Source organism: Gambusia affinis, linkage group LG09 (genome assembly GCF_019740435.1).
Source record: "Gambusia affinis linkage group LG09, SWU_Gaff_1.0, whole genome shotgun sequence".
In the NCBI taxonomy this organism is placed as follows: Eukaryota; Metazoa; Chordata; class Actinopteri; order Cyprinodontiformes; family Poeciliidae; genus Gambusia; species Gambusia affinis.
In genome coordinates, this window is record NC_057876.1 from 19,967,607 (window position 1) to 19,987,737 (window position 20,131).

The following is a 20,131-nucleotide window of genomic DNA, read 5'->3' on the forward strand; positions in this document are numbered from 1 at the left end:
CATGATGTGTGTGTGTGCGTGGGTGTGTGTGTGTGTGTGAAAAATATTAACGACAAAAAAAACTGGTGGATGAAGGGAAGAGAGATGATGAGTTGACTTTTGGAAAGCATCTTTATCGAAAGCCTGAAGAACATGAATTCCAAAAAAGTTCTCCATTTTGTTCCATCTGGTGAGTTCACAGGGGTTTTAACGGGGCGAGAAGGTCTTTTCATAATGCAACCTGAGCCAGCTGTGTCAAGTGTGTGAGAAAGCCTGTTTGCAGAACGCAGCTTTTTTGTCTGAGTGAGCTGTTAATGTTCATTAAACAAAACCTTATGCATGGTATAAATTGTCAAAAAAATTGTAATTACTTTTATTTACTGTTTTCTTTTTTTTTGTCTTGTTCAGTCCTTATTTAGACACCCCTTTCTTATTGCTAGGAGGGCACATGAGTCAATATTTACATTATAGCAATAAACGGCACTTTCATCAAGTGTTTTAAAAACAGGCAGGAGCTAAATTTCCTTCTGTACAAATGCACTACAACTGCAGAAAAAAGCAGCTTTTAAATACTTGATTATTAGACTTAATATTTATTCTTAATAAAGCAGTACTTTGTTCAGATTGTTTCACCTCTAAATGCCAAGCTGCAAATTCTTTTGTATCTCAGCTGGAACAGGAGGATACGTTTCTTTGTTGTTTGTCTCCCAGAACTCTTAGTTGGAATGTGTCTATGTTAGTTTGACTAAAGCACAAAAATAATTTATATTTCCATCTTTCTGCTACTCCATTAAAGAGTTAAAGTAGTACCCACCTTAGTTTTTTCACTGGTCAAGGATTATGAAGATTAACTGGCAGAATCTAATCTGGTGAAGTCCAACTCTCATTTCGACAATTTCAAGACTAACATTGATGTATGTATAATAGTTCAACATGAAAAAATCTAGATTATTTACTTTAAGCCTATATCAGTCCCATGTTTTTTACTTGATTTTATGATCAGACATAAAGGCTATTTATAAGTCACCCCTGTAATCACTGAGAAATGGCTCCTTAAAGGATTTCAAGGATTAGTGCCACATGTCACATGTCAAATTAATCCCCTTGATGTCTAGTTTGGGGAAAAAGACATTCAGACATGATCTTTAGCTATTATACTGCATCTGATGTGTCACTGATTAAAGTTAGTCCAGCAGTCAATTTCCTGGCTTCAGACAAACACACATTAGTCTGTTCTTATCAGCATCCTTTGAGGTGTTTAAGTGGAATGAGCTGCAGTTCCTGCTTCCTGGTATTTGTTTTTTAACAATAAAGCATATGAATGTGTACATTGTGAAATTTTAAACTTTTCATGGTACATTAGAGAAACCTGAAATTTGAGTGCTGTCTTGAGTTTTTTACGTTATGGTTGCTTTAAGTATATTTAGGTCAATTTTAAGTTATTTTTATGCTTTGTTAAGTTAAACCTACAGTTTTGATGTAGTATCAGTCTCTCTTTTTCCCAGAGACAGAACAAGCATTCTTCTCTTTGTTTTTGCTCAAGGGCATTCACTTTCCAGCCTCAGATAACAGAGAGTTTGTGAATAATAAAACAATCCTTATGAAGTTGGACTTTTTGTTGAAGAAAATACCCTCAGTACAGACATCCAGTCATGTTCAATAGCTTAGCAGGGTTACATAATCTCAGATTTGAAGTTAAACAAACAGAAATTTATCAAAGACTAGTGATTCCTTTTAGTTTGGTTATCTAGGTATGTATTTAATATTTATTAACTCTTCTGTTGCCCAAACTTCATCTTTTATCAAGTCTGGTCAAATATCCAATTTTTTATATAGAATCTTGTTGATAAACAGACAACAAAAAAGCACAGAAAACATGCCTCCATTTACCAAACAATACTTTTGGTGTGGCCGTTGAGATACAAATTTGACAAAAAGGTCATTAGAAATAAACCATTGTTATAATAATAATAATAATAATAATAATAATAATAATAATAATAATAATAATAATAATAATAATAATAATAACAATTATTATTATTATTATTATTATTATTATTATTATTATTATTAATTTATTTATTTTTTACATTTATGCACAGAACTGGTGTGATTGCATGTCTGTACTACTAAGTCTTCCATGGTATTTGAGGCTTGTTGAAAGCTAGATTCTGACTTTTGCCTTTTTGTATCCATATCAGTGATGCTTACATTTGGCTTGACTTTGTTTCAAATGAACAATGAAGTTCAAAGTGAATTTATCTTATCATTATCAAAAAATTTGGATAAAAAGTTGTAGTTTGGTTTGCCTTCTTTTTCTAGCTACGCTGTAGCTGAATGAGAAAGTTTAATGTATCCAAACAGCCAAGCAGTAGACCTAGGGGTTAGGAATCATCTTTGTTTTGGGGTCAAATGTCCATCTTTTTAAGACAACAGCTTATCCATATTGCAATGTAGAGAATAGTACAGGCTAAACCACTTAATCAAAAACTTAATATCACGTCTCTGATGACATGACCAAGAATTCATTGTAGTAGTTACCAAAGCTCAATATAGCAGAACACCTGTGGGATGTGGTTTGGCCATGAAGCTGCATTGACTGTGTGATGCTATCTTACCTACATAGACAAAACTCTCTGAGAACTATTTATGATGCCTCAATGAATCTAACCTATTACTTTTAAATTTGTGGCATCCGTTATGTTAAGAGGCAAGAATCATGAACAGGAAAATAAGAATTTAAACCTTCTGGTATCATGACAAGAAAGTGCTGTGAAGCCTTTAATAAACAAGGTCAAAGGAGCAGAGAGTAGACTGTTTTGGTTTCAGCTTTCCTTTGTGGAAAAAGTCAGAGCTTAGTCTTACTGTTCTGTCCCAAGACAGCATCATGTTTGAGATAGTGGGCCAGGTTCCTAGCAGACTCACTGGCAGAAGCTGGCAGGACAGCAGGTAAACAGAAACAATTTAATTTACTTCCTGTGCTCTCTTCAGACCAGACAACAGCAGGTAGAGGAGATAAAACTGTGATTTTCTAATTCTAATTGTCCTGCATGTATTCTTTTAAAGCCTAAATGCCACTTTTGTCAGCACAACAATTTAAAAGACATTGTATTTCAATGCCAATCTCTGCTGCATCTATCGTTGAGAGTATTAATATTAAAGCTGATCTTATTTTGAGACAAGACTTAAAAGATCTCCAAAATCCTCCGCGCAGCTAAGCGAGGGTCAAACTGCTTGTTGCAAAAGGGCCGTGGGTCCCCTGTTGTCTCCAGACTCCTGTGATGTGGAGGAGGCCTGGGAATGTTCTGTCTAATCAGATTTGAGATATAGCCTTGCTCCGAGCCCCTGCAGCCAAACTCTGCCTCAGGCAAAAAAATAAAAAATCCCTTCTGCACAGCTGCAGCAGCACCTTGAAGATACATGTTCGCCTATACAAACACTGCACACAGCTGGCATCTGGTTTTTCTTGTAACTAAATGTGGAAGAATTTTGCTGTTTTCTTAGCCTCCCAAATATTTTCCTGACCCACACCCACCACTCGCTTTTTAAGAAAATTTAAAGGTCAAGTTGTCACAGTGGGATCTAAATTATTCAGTAAGCTCAGATGGTAATGGGTAATTAGTAAACCTTTCAATGAGAATTTTTTTTCACTTGTGTGCAAGATAGAGAAGGGTTGATATTTTTTCTGGGGTACGTGAACATGTTATTTTATCATTTTTAAGAGAGAACACCTTATTGTAGGTGATTTTAGGATTTCAACAGAGAGAAGACCATCCACCCCTATTGCAGTCAGATGAATTAAAGAAACTTACTTGAAAATATTGTTATTACACTCTATTTATGCTGCATTTCCCCACTGTTGACCAATCAAAATAAATAAGGAAGATAGAAAATGATGCCTGTTGCCAGCTTAAATCCCACTATGTTTTCATCTACACAAACAGTAAGTCAGCCTCATGCTTTGCATAGTGAACTATGAAAATAGATTGTTGAACTTCATCCCTCTTTTGTATTTTTCAGCTGGGGCTGATGGTTCAGCGACTGGTCACTGAATGATGGGAGCTCTTTATGTCTGCAGTTTTTGTCTTCAACTGGTGAAATGCAGTTTGACCAGCTGAGATCTATTTAACAGTTGTAGACTAAAAGATTTAACATCCTTCTATCAGTGACATTTTATCTGAAGCCACATCTTATTCTTATACCTCACCCAAAAGTAGGCAATGATCAGGCTAATTGGTTCTTGTGATTTTTAGTTCAATTTACAATAAAATGTCACACTGATGCACTTTGATTTACATATACTGGTCAATTTCAAACCTCAGAGGATTAATCTACTACTTTCAGTCAGAAAATCTCCTCTGCTGCATTTGCAAACTACAAGTTAGGTTTTCTACGTTGTTATTGAAGTAATGGATACTTCTTAGCAGAGTGGGCTTTCATCTCTTGTTAGTACGGGACTCAATTGATTATAGATATAATTTTTATTTTATTATTATTTTAAGGAAATATTATTATTTTGGAGTTTAGAAAATGTTATGGTAGACCTAAATGATCAAAAATATTTCATGTTGTGACAGTCACGAAAGAAAAAGTTATGTCTCTCTTTTTAGTGCATGTAAATATCAGGTTTCTGTTGCACACACAACTGGAGAAAATCTGTTATGGTGTCCAGCCTTTTACAGAAAATAATTTAATCAGTTAGAAACTGTGCAGCCTATAAGTGACTGTTACCTTAAAAAAGTTTGATTAACCCCAAAGTACAAGCTGAATATCATAAAACTGCTCTTAAGAATGCTTCATAGAAAATAATACAACCAACAGCTAAAAAACCTGAATACCTTTTAAGAAAAAGTTGGTTTAACATGTATTGAAAAACTTTTAATGAACAACTTTATCTGCTGACAGAAAGGTTGCCATTTGTAGCACATAAAGAAGGTAAAAAACTAAAGTTTACTCTGGAAAAGCAGTACAGGTCCTTATACTGCTCAAACTTTTGGATGATTAACTTTTTTCACTATTCTCCTCTGCTTAGAGTTCATATAATTCTAACCTTTCCATATCTGAGGTGAGGGATGGTGACTTTCTAGACAATACAAACAACAATAAAAATCTTTAATAAAAGAGACAGCCAGCTTGAAACTGAGCCTGAAGCTTTGTAAACATGTTTATTTTTTCACTTCCACAGAGGCTCCATCCACTGGGAGGTCTGAGAATGGATATGTTTTCCAGGAGATGGGTATATAGCTGCATCCACACATAATGTTTACTGAGACTGCATTTCTAAGCCTTGTCCTCCCCTCTTATGAACTCTATGTGCTCTACATTTCATCAAATATTATTTGAGGTATTTTCCTGTGTGATGATACATGCATCAATATATTTACGGTAATTGGTTCTTTATGCTAATATCAAAGTTTCTCTTTGCTCACTCATGGCCCATTTCACATTCTGCTGAGCACAGCCGGTCCACTCTCTGTGAGCTGGAAGGTTAATTAACAGGTGAAAAACAAGGCAAGTGATAATGATGAGTTGAAGGAATAATCATTGCACAAAGCTGTGCTTGCGAAGGGTTAATTTTCTAATTCTGAGGCGGTTTCTCTTCCTCCCATAAAACCCGCAATCAAAAACCCATATTTATCTTCTATACATGAAGGAATTTACGAGAGGCTGCTGTTGTTATATTGCAGCATGTCTGGTTTGAGGGGGATTTTTTATTGGGTCTCTCGCTCTCTCTCCCTCTTGCTGTTTTCTTGTCAACAGATGGCAAAGTGGAGGAAGGGCAGAATAAATTGTCCCTTACTGGAGATGCTGTTAATGTGGCGAGCATCCCATTGATTCAAAAAGCAGTTTTATCTCAGTGTGATCATAACACAGCAGCTTTGGAAGCTCTCTAATGACGTTTACAGCTACTTTTATGTGATTACCTCAGTTGTAAAACAAATTATTTGTGCCAAGGCTGAAACTACAGAGTGAGATGTGTTGACTTGTTTGTTTTTTGATTGCCCTTTAATGTTTTAATCCACAGAGCTGAAGGATGGAGAGAAGGAAGATTCAGATCAGGACTCACCTACCATCATTACAGACAACATTTATGAAAATGACATCCATCTCAGTGTTGCAGGTTTGTGCCTGGGGAAGACATGGAGTTTCTTCTGAAAAGTCAACATTTATGGATTTAGCAACTCAGGTCAACTCAGAAACTACAGAGTAATGTTGCTTTGTATGAGGCATTAAAATAAACTGGATATTTGAGAAAAAAATTGGATATGATGGCATAATCTAAACATTTTATGTACTTCTTCTTCTTTGCTGAAGGTCCTGGATATGGACTTTTAAACACAACAAGAAAAGTAAGATTTTATTTCTCAGGTGTTTTTTTGTTTTTTTTGTTTGTTTGGTTTTTATTGAATAACACAAAATAACTGCAAAATAGAAAACTTTTTAAATCTAACTTTAAGATTCCAAAAACACAATGAATTGCTTATACAAAAACAAAATAAAAATTGTGTATTGAAAAAAAACCCAAGAACATCTTGTACTTCAAAAGCTTGTAGAATCCCCCTCAGCAGTAACACCGCTCTGTAGTCGATTTTGTGTTTTGCATTGTTTTGGAAGAATTTCGATCCCCTCTCATGTACAACATTGATTCAATGTGAATAGTTTCCAAAACAATACATAAATAAGGAATCTGGAATTTGAAGAAGGGCATATTTTATTTTTATTACAACTGAACAGCTTGGAAAGACCAAGATCAAATTTGTTTAAGTTATATAAGGTAAACAATCACAACAAAGAGCCATTAACATAATAAAGGCAGCTTGCCAGTAAACTTTTGTTGTCACAAAATGATAATCAAGAAGGGCCAAATAGTTAAAGGTACAAAAATAGAGTCCACAAAAAACATCAGCTTTCAGCAGAATAAATGTATGACTGTGTAAAGCCCAGGTGGAAAATAAATGGGGGTTTCAGAGCGAGATAGCTGTAGTAACGGCCTGAAAACATCTGAGTTATTTTAACAAAGTCAGAGTGAAGTAAAGTGAAGTTTCTCATATAAGGCCCATAAGATGTCCAATTTCCTTTTGCAGTTCCTAATCACATATATTCTGTTCTCCTTCCTATCAGTATGTAAAACCCATGAACTTCCAAGAGGAAGTGCGCGCCCACAGAGATCTGGACAGCTTCCTTTCTCAGGCAAGCATCCTTTTGGACAAAAAGGCTGCCACTCTGGATGAGGTTCTGAGACAAATGATTGCTCACATGGTGGAGGACGGCTATGGCAACTGTAATGTAGAAGAGGTGATGAACTCACTGTTCACAGATGCAGGAGGCAGAGATATTAATGGTGAGTGAAGAAAGGAAGTCTTCACAATTATTTTCTTGCAAAATAAAGATTAAAACCTTCATTGTCTTGTCTTTTCATTTGCTTTGCTTCTCCAGTTCACCTTCTGTCGGAGACTATTCAGGGTGTGACTGCTACTTCAACCGGCATTCATTATCAGCAGTCTTGGCTTTGTATTCTGTGAGTTAAGCTGTGACAATTAACCTTTCTTACCATGTTTATGATCACAGAATTTCTTCATTCTACCATTTCTATTTGGTGGTGTCAGATCATTCAGACTTGTCAGTTTTAAATGCTACAGCATATCTTTTTTTATTTTTGTACAGCTCCAATGTGAGAAACCTACAGAGGCGTCATGTTTGTATTACCCGCTTGGAGAGGCCACAAAATTGGGGAGTCAACTGCTGCGAGGCCCGTTATGTTATCCTGATCCTTGCACCGCCTAGAACGGTAAAGCAAAAACTGTAAACCAAATAACCAAATAAAACTTTGTATGAACAAGCTTGAGCAAAAAAGTTTTAATAATTCCATTACTTTAATGATGAATTTGAACAGTTCTTTTATCAGGCTGGAATGATTATTTGAGTAGATTTAACTCCACAAGTCTTTGGTTAGCTTTATATTTATCAAAGATTCCAGCTTCTGGCATGTTATGATTCTGTTTGTGATTTTGAGAAGGCGACTGTAAACCTTATTTTAACCAGTGAATTTCAGTTTAGATCAGTTTTAACTATTTGATATAAACTATCGCCATCAGAAGGAAAGGAGGATGTTAGGAAAGTTGTGATTTCCTGAAAAATCCAAGAACCAAAAAGGTTTGTTGTTTTTATGAAGTAAAATCGGCTACAACATGAGTTACTGTTCACAATAATGTACGTTGCTGCTGCTGACCGAGAAATAAGTATCTGTTTTCTAATCAACACATTGAGGCTCTACTGAACAATGCAGCTACCCCCATGACCAAATAAATGTCTTTTGGAGAAAAGTTTTATGGTCAAATGAGTTAAAGCTGAAGCAGCTGTCACTCTAATAAACTAACTTATGTACCGTAATTTCCGGACTATAAGCCGGGACTTTTGTCTCACGCTTTCGACCCTGCGGCTTATACAACGATGCGGCTTATTTATGAATTTTTTCTAACGGCCAGTAGGGGCGCTGGAGCAGAAAAGGTAAGCGTGAGACACCTGGAATATATCTGTAGAGGGAGACTAATGTAACATCGTGCTTTGTGCGTGAATACAATTAGCTTGAAGAGACCCTCATCATGGAGAATGCAGGAAGAAATGCATATGATGCAGCTTTCAAGTTAAAAGCAATCGAGCTGGCCGATAAAGAAGGAAACAGACACTGAGGAAGAAGACTTCCATGGTTTCAGTGCACAGGAGGAAGAGGATGACGGCTCTCCGTGACTTTTAACCGTATGTTATTTAAACCAGCCCTGTTAGTGTTGTTTTGCTATATTGCTGCTGTTCAGAAAGAAAAGCTACGGCATATTATTAAAACTTTAAAAACACCTTCTGTGTACCGTCTTTCTTTGTAAATATCTCATGTTTCAATGTAGGCACATGCGGCTTATACACCAGTGCGGCTTATGTATGTACAAAATGTGTTTCCTTTAAAACTGTAGGGGGTGCGGCTTATAATCAGGTGCGCTCTATAGTCTGGAAATTGTGGTACATTGTAAATTGTACATAATGACTACAAATTAGAATGGTACCTGTCAAGCATGGTGGTGATAGCAGCATGTTGTGACTATAGGTACTCATGGACTGAACCCAGTAGATAAAATAATGGAGAAGCTTCATTATTCTTCCAAATTAAGGGTAGATGGTCATCACTTGGATATAGTTGAATGTTCCAACAAATTCCAGCAATGATATAATGCAAACACAAGAATTGGTTTTATTTAATGAAGCAGGTTAACTTTCACCTCAACACTATCAAAAATAGTTTAAATTAACTCTAACAATTCTGCCAAGAATCATACTCAAATGGCAACCCAGAAAACTCCCTAGAAATTTGTTGATGACTACAAAAAGTGTGGCTTAACATTTAGGTTGCAAGGTGAAGTTGTGTATCAGTGGAACTGTATGTTTGTTTTAGAGTCAGTATGAATAATTTTGACCATGTGTGGACTGGAGAAAAAAAACAAACTCAGATTTGAGCAGACATTTTTTTGATTTTTGAAAAAGCATTGAGGTTAAGGATGATATCTAGCAAAATATGTGAGATTGAAAAGGCTTATGTAAACAGGACACTTTGCATCTGTTAAATTCCTTTTTATGAACAATGTTTTGTAGAAAAGCACCAAGACAGCCGTGGAACTGGGTAGGACATTTGCCACGATGTTCTCTGACATTGACTTCAGGCAAAGGCTTCTGGAGACCAAAACTCCAGAGGAGTTCAAACAGGAGCTGGTCTTCCAGCGACACCAGCTCTCTGTAGCCAGTGAGAAGACAGTCATAGAGGAAGTGGAGGACTCGGACCCACGAAGAGGAAAAGCACTCCAGGTGTGTAATAAAAGTGTAGACTGTGTGATAATACAGGCAGTTTTGTGTGTAATCAGTCTAGAATTTACTGATATAGGAGACCGTATATACAACAGGGTCATAAATGAATGCCAAAACGCATTAACCAAAGGAACAAAAAGATGTCTGATAGAACATCCTTATTGCATTTGCGCTAGCGTCTACACTCTGTACTGACTTCTCAAACTCTCCAGATGTGGAGACCACCCTTGTGTTTTCTGGCTCTATCCAGGCATATAAAGATGTGGATCATTAAACTAGATGAACCAAATTATCTGAGTATCCTGTTTGTACACTCTATTAGCTAGACTTGTAGAATGAGAAGCAGCTGGGCAAAAACTGGCAACCCCTTCACTATGCTGACGGCAAAATGTCTGCAGCTCAGTGTGACAATAAACTACTTCATTATATGCAGATTTTAAATTTGGAGGAAATGTTTGTGTTAAGCAGGGGAAGAAGAAGGAACACCCAAAGACTGAAGGGAGAGAACATAATGGCCTGGGTTGTAAAAAGGCTGCATCTCCCAATAGGCTGTTGATCTGACTGGACTGAAAACAGCACTTTGGATTGGAGCTGTCAAGCTGCCTCTTAACCTGTGATTTAATGCCAGTATTGTAAACTACAAACCAAACAAAATATTCTGGTACATTTGTTTTTATGGTCATTTTATACTTGCTACACCTTATTTAGCATGCACTCAAATTATCATTGTGTTCTCTTCCTGACCTAATGTCTACGTTTCATCATAGGAATGAAGAAAATTACCCACATTTTGATTGATTTAGCATTCTTTTACCCAAAGAAAAGGTAGATTTGCAATATGTTTCCTTGATAATTGAATTGTAAACTATCTCAACTTTTTAAAACATAATACTCTGAAGGCACATGTTGAGGATCCAATCCTGCATCATGTCTTTCCTAATGTTTTATATAGACACTGTGTCAACAATAAGCAATGTTGTAGCTTTCCCTCTCTTCACAAAAACAGTTTAGTTTTTGATTCAGGAGACAAAAATTTATTCCAGATTCTATTAACGATCTTATACACACTTGACTAGATAACTTTACTTCAGTGAATTGCTTCTAGTTTTACCAAGTGGGTTTAAAATGCTTAGGTATTAAATTTAGTCAGTATTAAAAAAGGTCTTAGATGGATGTGAAAATGTTCTGTCAAAAGCAATTGGTAAACAATGAAAAGAAAAACAACTGTCTTTGATTATAATCAAACCCAACGTTGAGGAGAAAGCTTATATCTGACCTGTTACAAAAGGTCTCTGTGATCTTTTTCAAGATCTCACTGTTAAAGTTTAGCTGAACAAATTATTGAATTGAGCTTGTCCAGGAAAGAGAAATAGCTGAACACAGAGGCACTGGCCCGGTTGTACTTTCCATGAGAAAGAAATGTTAAAAGTAGACAAAGATAATGGCAGCAATAGATCTGTCTTTGGCTTAACTGCAGGAAAGAAACATAGCTACACACAGAAGCACTGGGCCAGAGGTGCTTTGTATAGTAAAGAAAAACAAAAGGCTTCAATTGCTGACTATATTCTGCTTTGTGTCTCACAGTGCAGAGATTTCTTCAGAGCCGGGAGAGGTGTTTATGATGACCTTCGTCGGAGACTGCCTCTTTATCCTTCAGACTTCACAGACGGTATGGCAATGTCGTAAAGCACAGGTCTCAAACTCCAGTCCTCAAGGACCGCTGTCCTACAGTTTTTAGATGTGCCACAGGTACAAAACACTGGAATGAAATTACTTAATTAGCTCCTCCTTGTGTAGATCAGTTCTCTAGAGCCTTAATGACCTAATTATTCTATTCAGGTGTGGTGCAGCAGAAACACGTCTAAAAGTTGCAGGACAGCGGCCCTCGAGGACTGGAATTTGAGACCCCTGTTGTAAAGTTTTGTGGGGGGTTTTTTGGATAACTTTCTGTTTGAGGATTTTACATCTTTGTTTACCCAATTAACAGGTATAACAGGGAAGGATCGCTGTTTACTGAAATATACCACCACGGCTATCTTCCTCTACATTGCCATTCTCCTGCCTGCAATTGCTTTCGGTTCTCTGAATGATGAAAGCACAAGAGGGGAGATAGGTATTGACTTTGTCTTTATTATTATCTGATACGTCACTATTTTTATATATCACATGCACATTTTTTTATTTTTTATTTTTTTTGCCTGGATAGATGTTCAGAAGACCATTGTTGGCCAAAGCATTGGAGGAGTGATCTACTCTCTGTTTGCTGGTTCCCCTCTGGTCATTCCTCTGACCACTGCACCACTGGCCATTTTCATCAGCGGTGTGTGTCGTTCCGTTAATTATATAAAAAAAAAGAAAAACCTACAAGTGGAAATTAATTTTTTTTTATTAAATCAACAGAAAAACAAAACATTTCAGTTTACACACACAAAGTTTAATAGAAAGGCTGAAACACTGCTTTGATATTCCGAATAGATAATTACATAATTTTCCAAGTAGTTTTACAGAAAAAACTTCTCTGAATTTGAAAGAAAAATATATTTTTGAGTTGGTGCCTGTGTGTCTTGTATGTATAATTCATAGTGATCAGGGGTATCTGTGATGACTACGACCTCGACTTTGATGCTTTCTATGCCTGCATCGGTTTATGGAACAGCTTCTTCCTTATCCTCGGGGGCTTATTCAATGTCAGCCTGATGATGAAACTCTTCAAACGGTGAATACACAACATAGCTCCTTTTCTCCTTACAGACTGATTTGTAACACATTAAAAGAAGCATTGACCCATGGGGCCACTTACTGAAGTGAAATCAATAAGAAGAAAAAGTTTTATTTGTTATAAAGTTCTGGCTTCACCAATATTAATTGTGTTCTTTGTTGGTATGTCTTCTGTTATGTTGCCTTGAATAGGTTATTATGTCTGTGTCTTTATAAATAAAAATATATAACATAGCTTGTTATTCTTTTTTTCTTATCTTTATCTCACAGCTCAACAGAAGAGGTTATTGCATTGTTCATCTCCATAGCTTTTGTTGGGGATGCAGTGAAAGGCACTGTCAAAAGTAAGTCTAGAAAAGGTCAGAATACATTGTGAATCTGTCCATTATAGATAATGTTGACTAGAAAACATGGTTTCTGACATATTGAAAAATACTGATATGTGTGATTGCTCACATAAAATGTACAAATATTTTTATGGCTGATTAGAAAACAAGGAACGCTCCTTAAAACACAAATGTCAAATAATAAGCAGGTTTGTATGGCAGTTTCCCAGATATTTTTACTAACCTCTGACATTCTTCCCCACAGTTTTTGAACACTTTTACTACGGACCAAAGTTGGCAACCACAAACAAAACTGTGGTGCTTCAGCAGATAAATGAGTTTCTAAATAGGACCAAGAACCAAACAACCACCAAGCTGGAGCATGAAACTGGGATGAACATGTCACTGTTTGAACATCCAGAAGAGACACTGGTGGAATGCACAAGGGAAAGGCCCATTCTCTGTCTGCTGCTCATGTTGGGGACTTTGTGGCTGGGTTACGCACTCTACCTCATCAAGAGGAGGTACGGTTCCATTTCACATTTTGAGGCCTTGTTCTTTGCTTAAAACAAACTTAATTTTGAATAAAGTTTCAGTATTGTCTTTCACTGTTGACACTTTAACATAATACAATTTGATCACTAAATGAGCCAGGTTTGCATTGATTCTTTGAACATACCAATAATTTCTAGATTGTGACACCCTATACAACTTAAATGAGATATTTTTATTCATTATTTAAAAAAGACAAAATCTTTCTTCTATTCTGGTTAGGGTTAACAAAATTCTTTATATTTAGTAAATGTTAGAATGAGGGAAAGTATTTTTTAAGCACTTTCTTTAAATACAAAAGTTTACATACAATTTCTTAGTATTTATTCAGATTGGATTTTAAACTGAATGTTCTGGGCATCCTTCCACAAGCTTCTCCTAAAATGGATGTTTTGGTCCATTCCGCCAGATAGAACTGGTGTAACTGAGTCAGGTTTGTAGGTTACCTCCACCTTTCTGCCTCTGCCCTGAAAATTTGTGATTTTGGGGCTTTGTTACTAAAATTGGAGTCTTTAAGCCTTCGAAATAATTTCGTCAAATGCTTAGGATCATTGTGTATCTTAAAGACCATTTTTTTCCCCCAAATAACTTTCTGGCTAAGATGATACTTCAACATTGGTACATAACATTTTGTCTTCCTGCTGTAAATTGTGATGTGATTCCTGCTACTTAATATCCACATATCATGAAGTGACCTCCACAAATGCTATAGTTGGGTTGTTGGTCTTCCAAATTTTAACATTCTCAGCATGGTCAGCCAATTCAGTTTTAGCTTCATCAGATGTCTCCAAAACTTAAGGTTTTGATTTTGGAGTTATGGCTTCTGCTTTGTCTGTCTCCTCTCTGAGTGGTATTTTTTCTGAACAACAGAATTGCAAAAGTGAGCGTGCTGTGGTGGCGCAAGGGGTTAGCATACCCCACATTTGGAGGCCTTAGTCGTGGACGTCGCGGGTTCAATTCCCGGTCCCGGCGACCTTTGCCGCATGTCTCCCCCCCTCTCCTCGCCTTCTTTCCTGTCTGCCTACTGTCGCAAAAAATACGAGCCACTAGCGCCACAAAAACTCTTCGGAGAAAAAAAAAAAAAAAAGATTTGCAAAAGTAAATCTTAAAAGCCACCAGAGTGAACATCTACAACCTGTTGTGAAAGGCATTTTAAACAATGCCTATGACACCAAACTGCATTCTCTAGAGCAGTGTTAATCTGCTGTCCTTCATCTTTCATATGTTACTATTCTCCAGCATGCCTGTTTCAAATAATAACATTACCTCCATGTCATTAACTGCTGAAGAAACCTGATAATCATACTTATTAAAGTAATGTGTATATGTAAGGAAGAAACCCTAACACATGTAGGATAGTGGACCCTGAAGTAACTGGGTTGAGAAATAGTGCTCTAAAGTTAGTGCAGATATTGCTCTTGAATAAATATTAACAAGAGAAGGTATTGATGTCAAAACAGGGCACACCACCCCTTAAATGCCTCCTAAGTAAAGGCAACATTTCATTCATGTTGCATCAGTTTAGTCTGCCATGAGAAAAGGAGGGGGCATTACATCAGCACTCACTTTCAGTTCAAAGCATCTCAGCGATCTCTTTTTGCTCACGTCAGGATGGTAGACACTTTTTTTTTATTTTAGCTTCCTTTTAAATAACACTCTAAAGCAACTTGAAGAATTATCATAGAGTTAAATAAATTCAACATTCACTAAAACATTAGGCTTGCAAGTTTCCTTCCCAACTCTCCATCTGGGGAGTTTGAAGAGCATCTGTTATGCTACTACTCTGGCTCCATTAAGTTATTAAACACATTTACACATTTGTTCTGTCAGCAGAAAGTCTTAGTGACAAATTACTTTGCAGTTGTACTAAAATTGACTTTTGCGACAAACATGATACTAGAGGCAGCAAAAGAATTCCATTTTAGTAAAAAAATAAATATATAAAAGTCACATTCCATAATGCAGGCGGGAAGCACCAAGCTATTTATGGATTTTAACCAATTCCCTGTAAAATAAAATTTGAAAAAGATTCACATTACCAACATGGAAATGTTATGTTCATAACTTTTAGTACCAGTCATGACTTGACATCTTTTGTTATTGTTTTCATCCTAAAAGAGTGAGTACAGCAGCTACCAGTGTGAGTACCATGCAGTCTTGTATAACAGACTGAATAAAAGTTATAGAAAGCTGTACTATGTGATGCTTTATTCCCCATGCAGCCCGTACCTGAATGGTAAAATCAGAGAGGTGGTGTCTGACTGTGCCTTGCCTATCGCTGTGGTGATATTCTCCTTCATTGGCTCCTATCTTTTCATTGACATACAGCGTGAGTACAGAGCCGTCAAATCAAAGCATTGATAGAAGATTACCCTTGAGGTTTATACGCGCAACCTTGGCACATAACACCTTTTGTGATTCAACGCTTCTGTGGCTTTTGATGTATTCAAAGGATGAGAATATTAATGTTCCCTAAACAACACCTGCATGCAAGACAGGATCCTAATTTTAATTTCACATTTTATCCTGACTTCTTTGTGCTGTGCATGTGTTTAGAACATATTTTCTCTCCTATAAGTTCCTGTATTCAGTGTCCATGATGGTCCAATCTTCAAGTACCCTGCATTTGAAAAGCTGTCAGGACTGACTTCACTTGCTGCGGTCGGACTTGGTTTCCTGCTTGCACTGCTAATCTTTATCGACCAGAACATCGTCATCTCACTTACACATGTACCAGAACATAAGTAAGGCTCCAGTTTGATGTTTGATTACAGCAACAAGACAAGAAAGTATGACAGAAATTATGTCTTATCCTTTTTCTCTGTAATAGCTTCTGGTTCTCAAATTAGAACAGAGAAACTCCTCCTTCTACACTTCCAAACAAGTTGGAGCTTTATGTGTGTGTATGCACATTTTCACTAGGTTGTTAAAAGGCACAGCGTTCCACTGGGACTTAATGCTGACTGGCTTCATCAACATCCTCATGTCCTGTCTGGGGTTGCCATGGATGCACGCTGCCTTTCCTCATTCCTCCCTACACGCCCGTCAGCTTGCCAAAGTAGAGCAGCACGTAGAGAACGGACATGTCTACACAACGTGAGTAAAGTTAAAACAAGGTCCCCCGAAAAATCTAAACAGTCCAAATGCTTTTCTCACTATCCAAGGAAGACATGTAACACCTCTGTTGGATTTTTAGTGCACTGAAACATGCAGAGATTTAAGGATTTGCAATTTTATGAAAAAATTAAGCAAAGTTTGGACATAATTGGTTTAAGGTTTTGCTCTTGGAGAAAGCTGAAGCTCCCTATCAGTCTCATGTTTTTGTGGAGTTTAGCCCTTGAGGATTGGGGTTGCCAGCCCGTTGGCAAACAATACAGCAGAGTACCAACCTAACCTATATAACTGCACATGAAATTAAGCAATACAAAATCCTTTCAATCCTAAAAGTTAAAATTTCCTACTATGTAGGACACGTCAGCCAATCACTACAGTTCACTTATTTGCTTCACTGCTAAAAATAAACCACATTTTTATCAAGATGAGCATCAGTACTTTGAAAAGCTGGTTCTTTTAGCTCCGTTTCTGTCCTTTTAGGATTGTTAGTGTCAAAGAGACGCGTCTAACCTCACTAGCAGCGAACATCCTGATCGGCCTCTCTGCATTCATGCTACCTATTCCTCTTCAGTGGATCCCCAAACCCGTCCTCTACGGCCTCTTCCTTTACATTGCAGCCACCTCACTCGATGGAAATCAGATGGTAGATCGCATGACCTTGTTGCTAAAGGAGCAGGTGAGCAGAAAGACCATGAAATGTTTGGTTCACCCATCTAGTAATAACTAAGATACATCTTTCTACTACTTAGTTATTAATTTCCATCCTGCTGTGTGCTTAATTACAATGATGACAAATACTGGGATTCAAAAATAGTGCATAGAAAAGAAATGACAAAACAAAAACAGGTCGTTTTAGATTTTTAAGCATCAAAGACCTTAGACAAAACTGAAGGAGAACTATGTTTTCTGGTTATAATAATAAAGATAACGTAATAATTACAGGAATCACTGCAGTAATACAATGGTGCTGTGTGTGCCAGATTATCTTGCTATAACAAAGACTTGTCTTTTTCTCTATCCATTTTGAATTTGTAAAATAACAGAGTTACTATAAGATAGGGTCAGGAGCAGTTTTCATATTGGTAATATGGCTCATTGCCCAGGGCAGCACAACTTTGATGAGGATTTTATTTATTTTATTTTTTAACAAATCAACCATTTGTGCTCCAAAGTAATTTTATCTTTCTTATTTGCATGTCTCCAGTGCTCTGCATAGCATAGTCACTGTAATAAATGTTTATTAAACTGCAAATGGCTGAAGTTGGTATGTGATTTAAACTTTTGGATTAGGCACAGAAGAAAAGAACAACTAAAGTCTAATTTCTGATACAGAATTGTCACGACACTTGTTAAATTCACAAAGCAATTTATTTGCCTTCAAAGATGGCAACATTTGTAATCTTTTACATATGAAATTCAGAAAGCCTTTCTTTCACGTCATTTGTTTTTCACTACTGATTGTTTTTGCCTGAATGTCTACCTGGATGAGCACCTCCCTTTCTCTGTCACTGACACTAAACAGACAGGCCTTCTGAACCAATCATATTCCAGAAAATACTCTTACATGGATGGTGGGGAAAAGTGTTGTGGCATCCCAGTGTGCTAACAGTCTACTTCTAATATCAGCAGCAAACAAGATGCGCCTACACCAGGGGTAACTGTAGCCCTCCAGTCCTACTGCCCTGCAACTTTTAGGTGCATCCCTGCTCTAATACAATGTAATGAAAAGGCTGAATTATCTCATCTGCATGTCAGCAAGTTCTGATTGAGGTGTGTTGGAGAAGTTTCAGGACAGTGGAACCTGAGGACTGGAGATACAGACCCCTGGCCTACACAACACCCAACTAGCCTACTATGCTACTAAGCTGTACATGAAATTATTCATTACAAAACTTTGGGGCACAAATGAGAGAAAAAATGTTCTCCTTTTTTAAGACTTCATCTGGTTGCCAGTGTGCATCTGTTCTAATTCCACCCTGGGCTATTGCCATTACATTGAACTCAATCTAATTTAATACAGTATATTAACTGTGTGATCCACTTCCCATCTGTCTAGACGTCTTACCCTCCGACCCACTACATACGCCGTGTACCTCAGAGAAAAGTGCACTACTTCACAGCAGTGCAGATGATCCAGCTGATCATCTTGTGTGCATTTGGGATGTATCCTCTGCCCTACATGAAGATGGTGTTTCCTCTGCTGATGATCCTACTGGTTCCTATTAGGTGAGACATTCACAGCCAGCAGGGGGCAGAATGGCTTCAAAAAGCCTAAGGTTCAGTGTCAGAAGATTCAGTTTGATCAATGCTTTGATTTTACTCCTGAAATACGACTCAGAATTACTTTTGACTGTGGAGTAAGTTTATATAAATATAACATTGTTAAATATACTGTATACATAATATGTTTATGTACACACACAAGTTTATATACTTGAATTTTTACCTCAGACCTAATCTCTACAACTTCCTGCTTGTAAAAGAAGAAATTACTCAGAAAAAAAATATTGTGACATTATTTGTGGTTTTGACAAGTTGCCTTCATGATCATATGTTTCAAATAAGAAAAAATCCTTTTAATGTGTTTTTTGATCTCAGGATCAGCTTGCTTCCTCGAATGATTGATGCCAAGTATCTGGACATCATGGACTCCCAGTACATGTAGGACAGCTGGTCAAACTTGTGAAAAGATGGAAAACAGAAGGGAACAGACTGACAAGTCAATTAAGGTTTTAGTCACCATTGTACCTACAAGATTTTGCCTGAAGCACCTACTAGTGAGAGACTTATTTTCCATAAACTTCACTGTAACTATAACTGGCTTCAATCTGAAGCATTTCTGAAGTTTAGTGGCACTCACATAGGTAGAAAAAACACATATACACACAGATAAACGTGTTTGTTACTTTTCAAATAAATAAGAATTTTAATTGTTTTATTCAGATATTCCATTTTTTAAATGAGGATCACTTCTGTTTTAATTCACATGCTAATGAGGTGACTTCACTACAAGCAATTTCACAGAAGAAAACATCTTAACACTTAAAAATTATCACCTCTCGTAAGCAGATGTTTATTTAGTTATGAAGCTTTTATTCTGATGAGTCACATGATGTACTATACGCTGTCATGGGTGTGACAAATTGAAAAAACTGTTAACCAAACTGGTTTAACACAATTTACCCCAGTAAATGTATATTTTTAAAAAGAAATTTGTACAATTTTTTTTTTTTTTTTTTTGCAATTCCAGTCTGAAAATCCAAAACCATCCCACTGCAGGGCTCTTATAGTTTGGTGGAGGACTGCTGCAAGTATTATGATTTGAAAAGGAAACCAATAGATGGCAGTGGAGGATCAGACCTCATATATTCAAATTCTAGCATGTGCAGGCGTGTGTGTGTGCGTGTGTGTGTGTATATGTATTATCCATTATAATACAGAGAAAAGGATATATTCATGGCAGCCTTCATCTTGTAAAAGAAATGCTGATAATGAAGTTATGACCACCCAGTTATTAAGCATGAGTGGTTTCCAAATATCACCAGGTTTATATGATCAGACATCTAATTTGTTTCATGTGTTTGTTTTCC

General features: G+C 36.8%; 1 protein-coding gene across 1 annotated transcript; it reads left to right on the forward strand.

Moving 5' to 3' along the window:
• The first annotated feature begins 6 nt into the window (after window positions 1-6).
• LOC122837067 (sodium bicarbonate transporter-like protein 11) lies at window positions 7-19,405 on the forward strand. The gene is made up of 20 exons (XM_044127138.1): window positions 7-169; window positions 5,168-5,218; window positions 6,008-6,103; window positions 6,298-6,332; window positions 7,105-7,324; window positions 7,420-7,501; window positions 7,648-7,771; window positions 9,622-9,831; window positions 11,416-11,500; window positions 11,819-11,944; window positions 12,038-12,151; window positions 12,415-12,547; window positions 12,820-12,893; window positions 13,141-13,399; window positions 15,650-15,756; window positions 16,006-16,171; window positions 16,350-16,523; window positions 17,022-17,217; window positions 18,598-18,767; window positions 19,140-19,405. Exons 1-20 carry the CDS (start codon window positions 133-135, stop codon window positions 19,204-19,206), a joined length of 2,526 nt encoding a protein of 841 aa, XP_043983073.1. The 5' UTR covers window positions 7-132; the 3' UTR covers window positions 19,207-19,405.
• The last annotated feature ends 726 nt before the right edge of the window (window positions 19,406-20,131 follow it).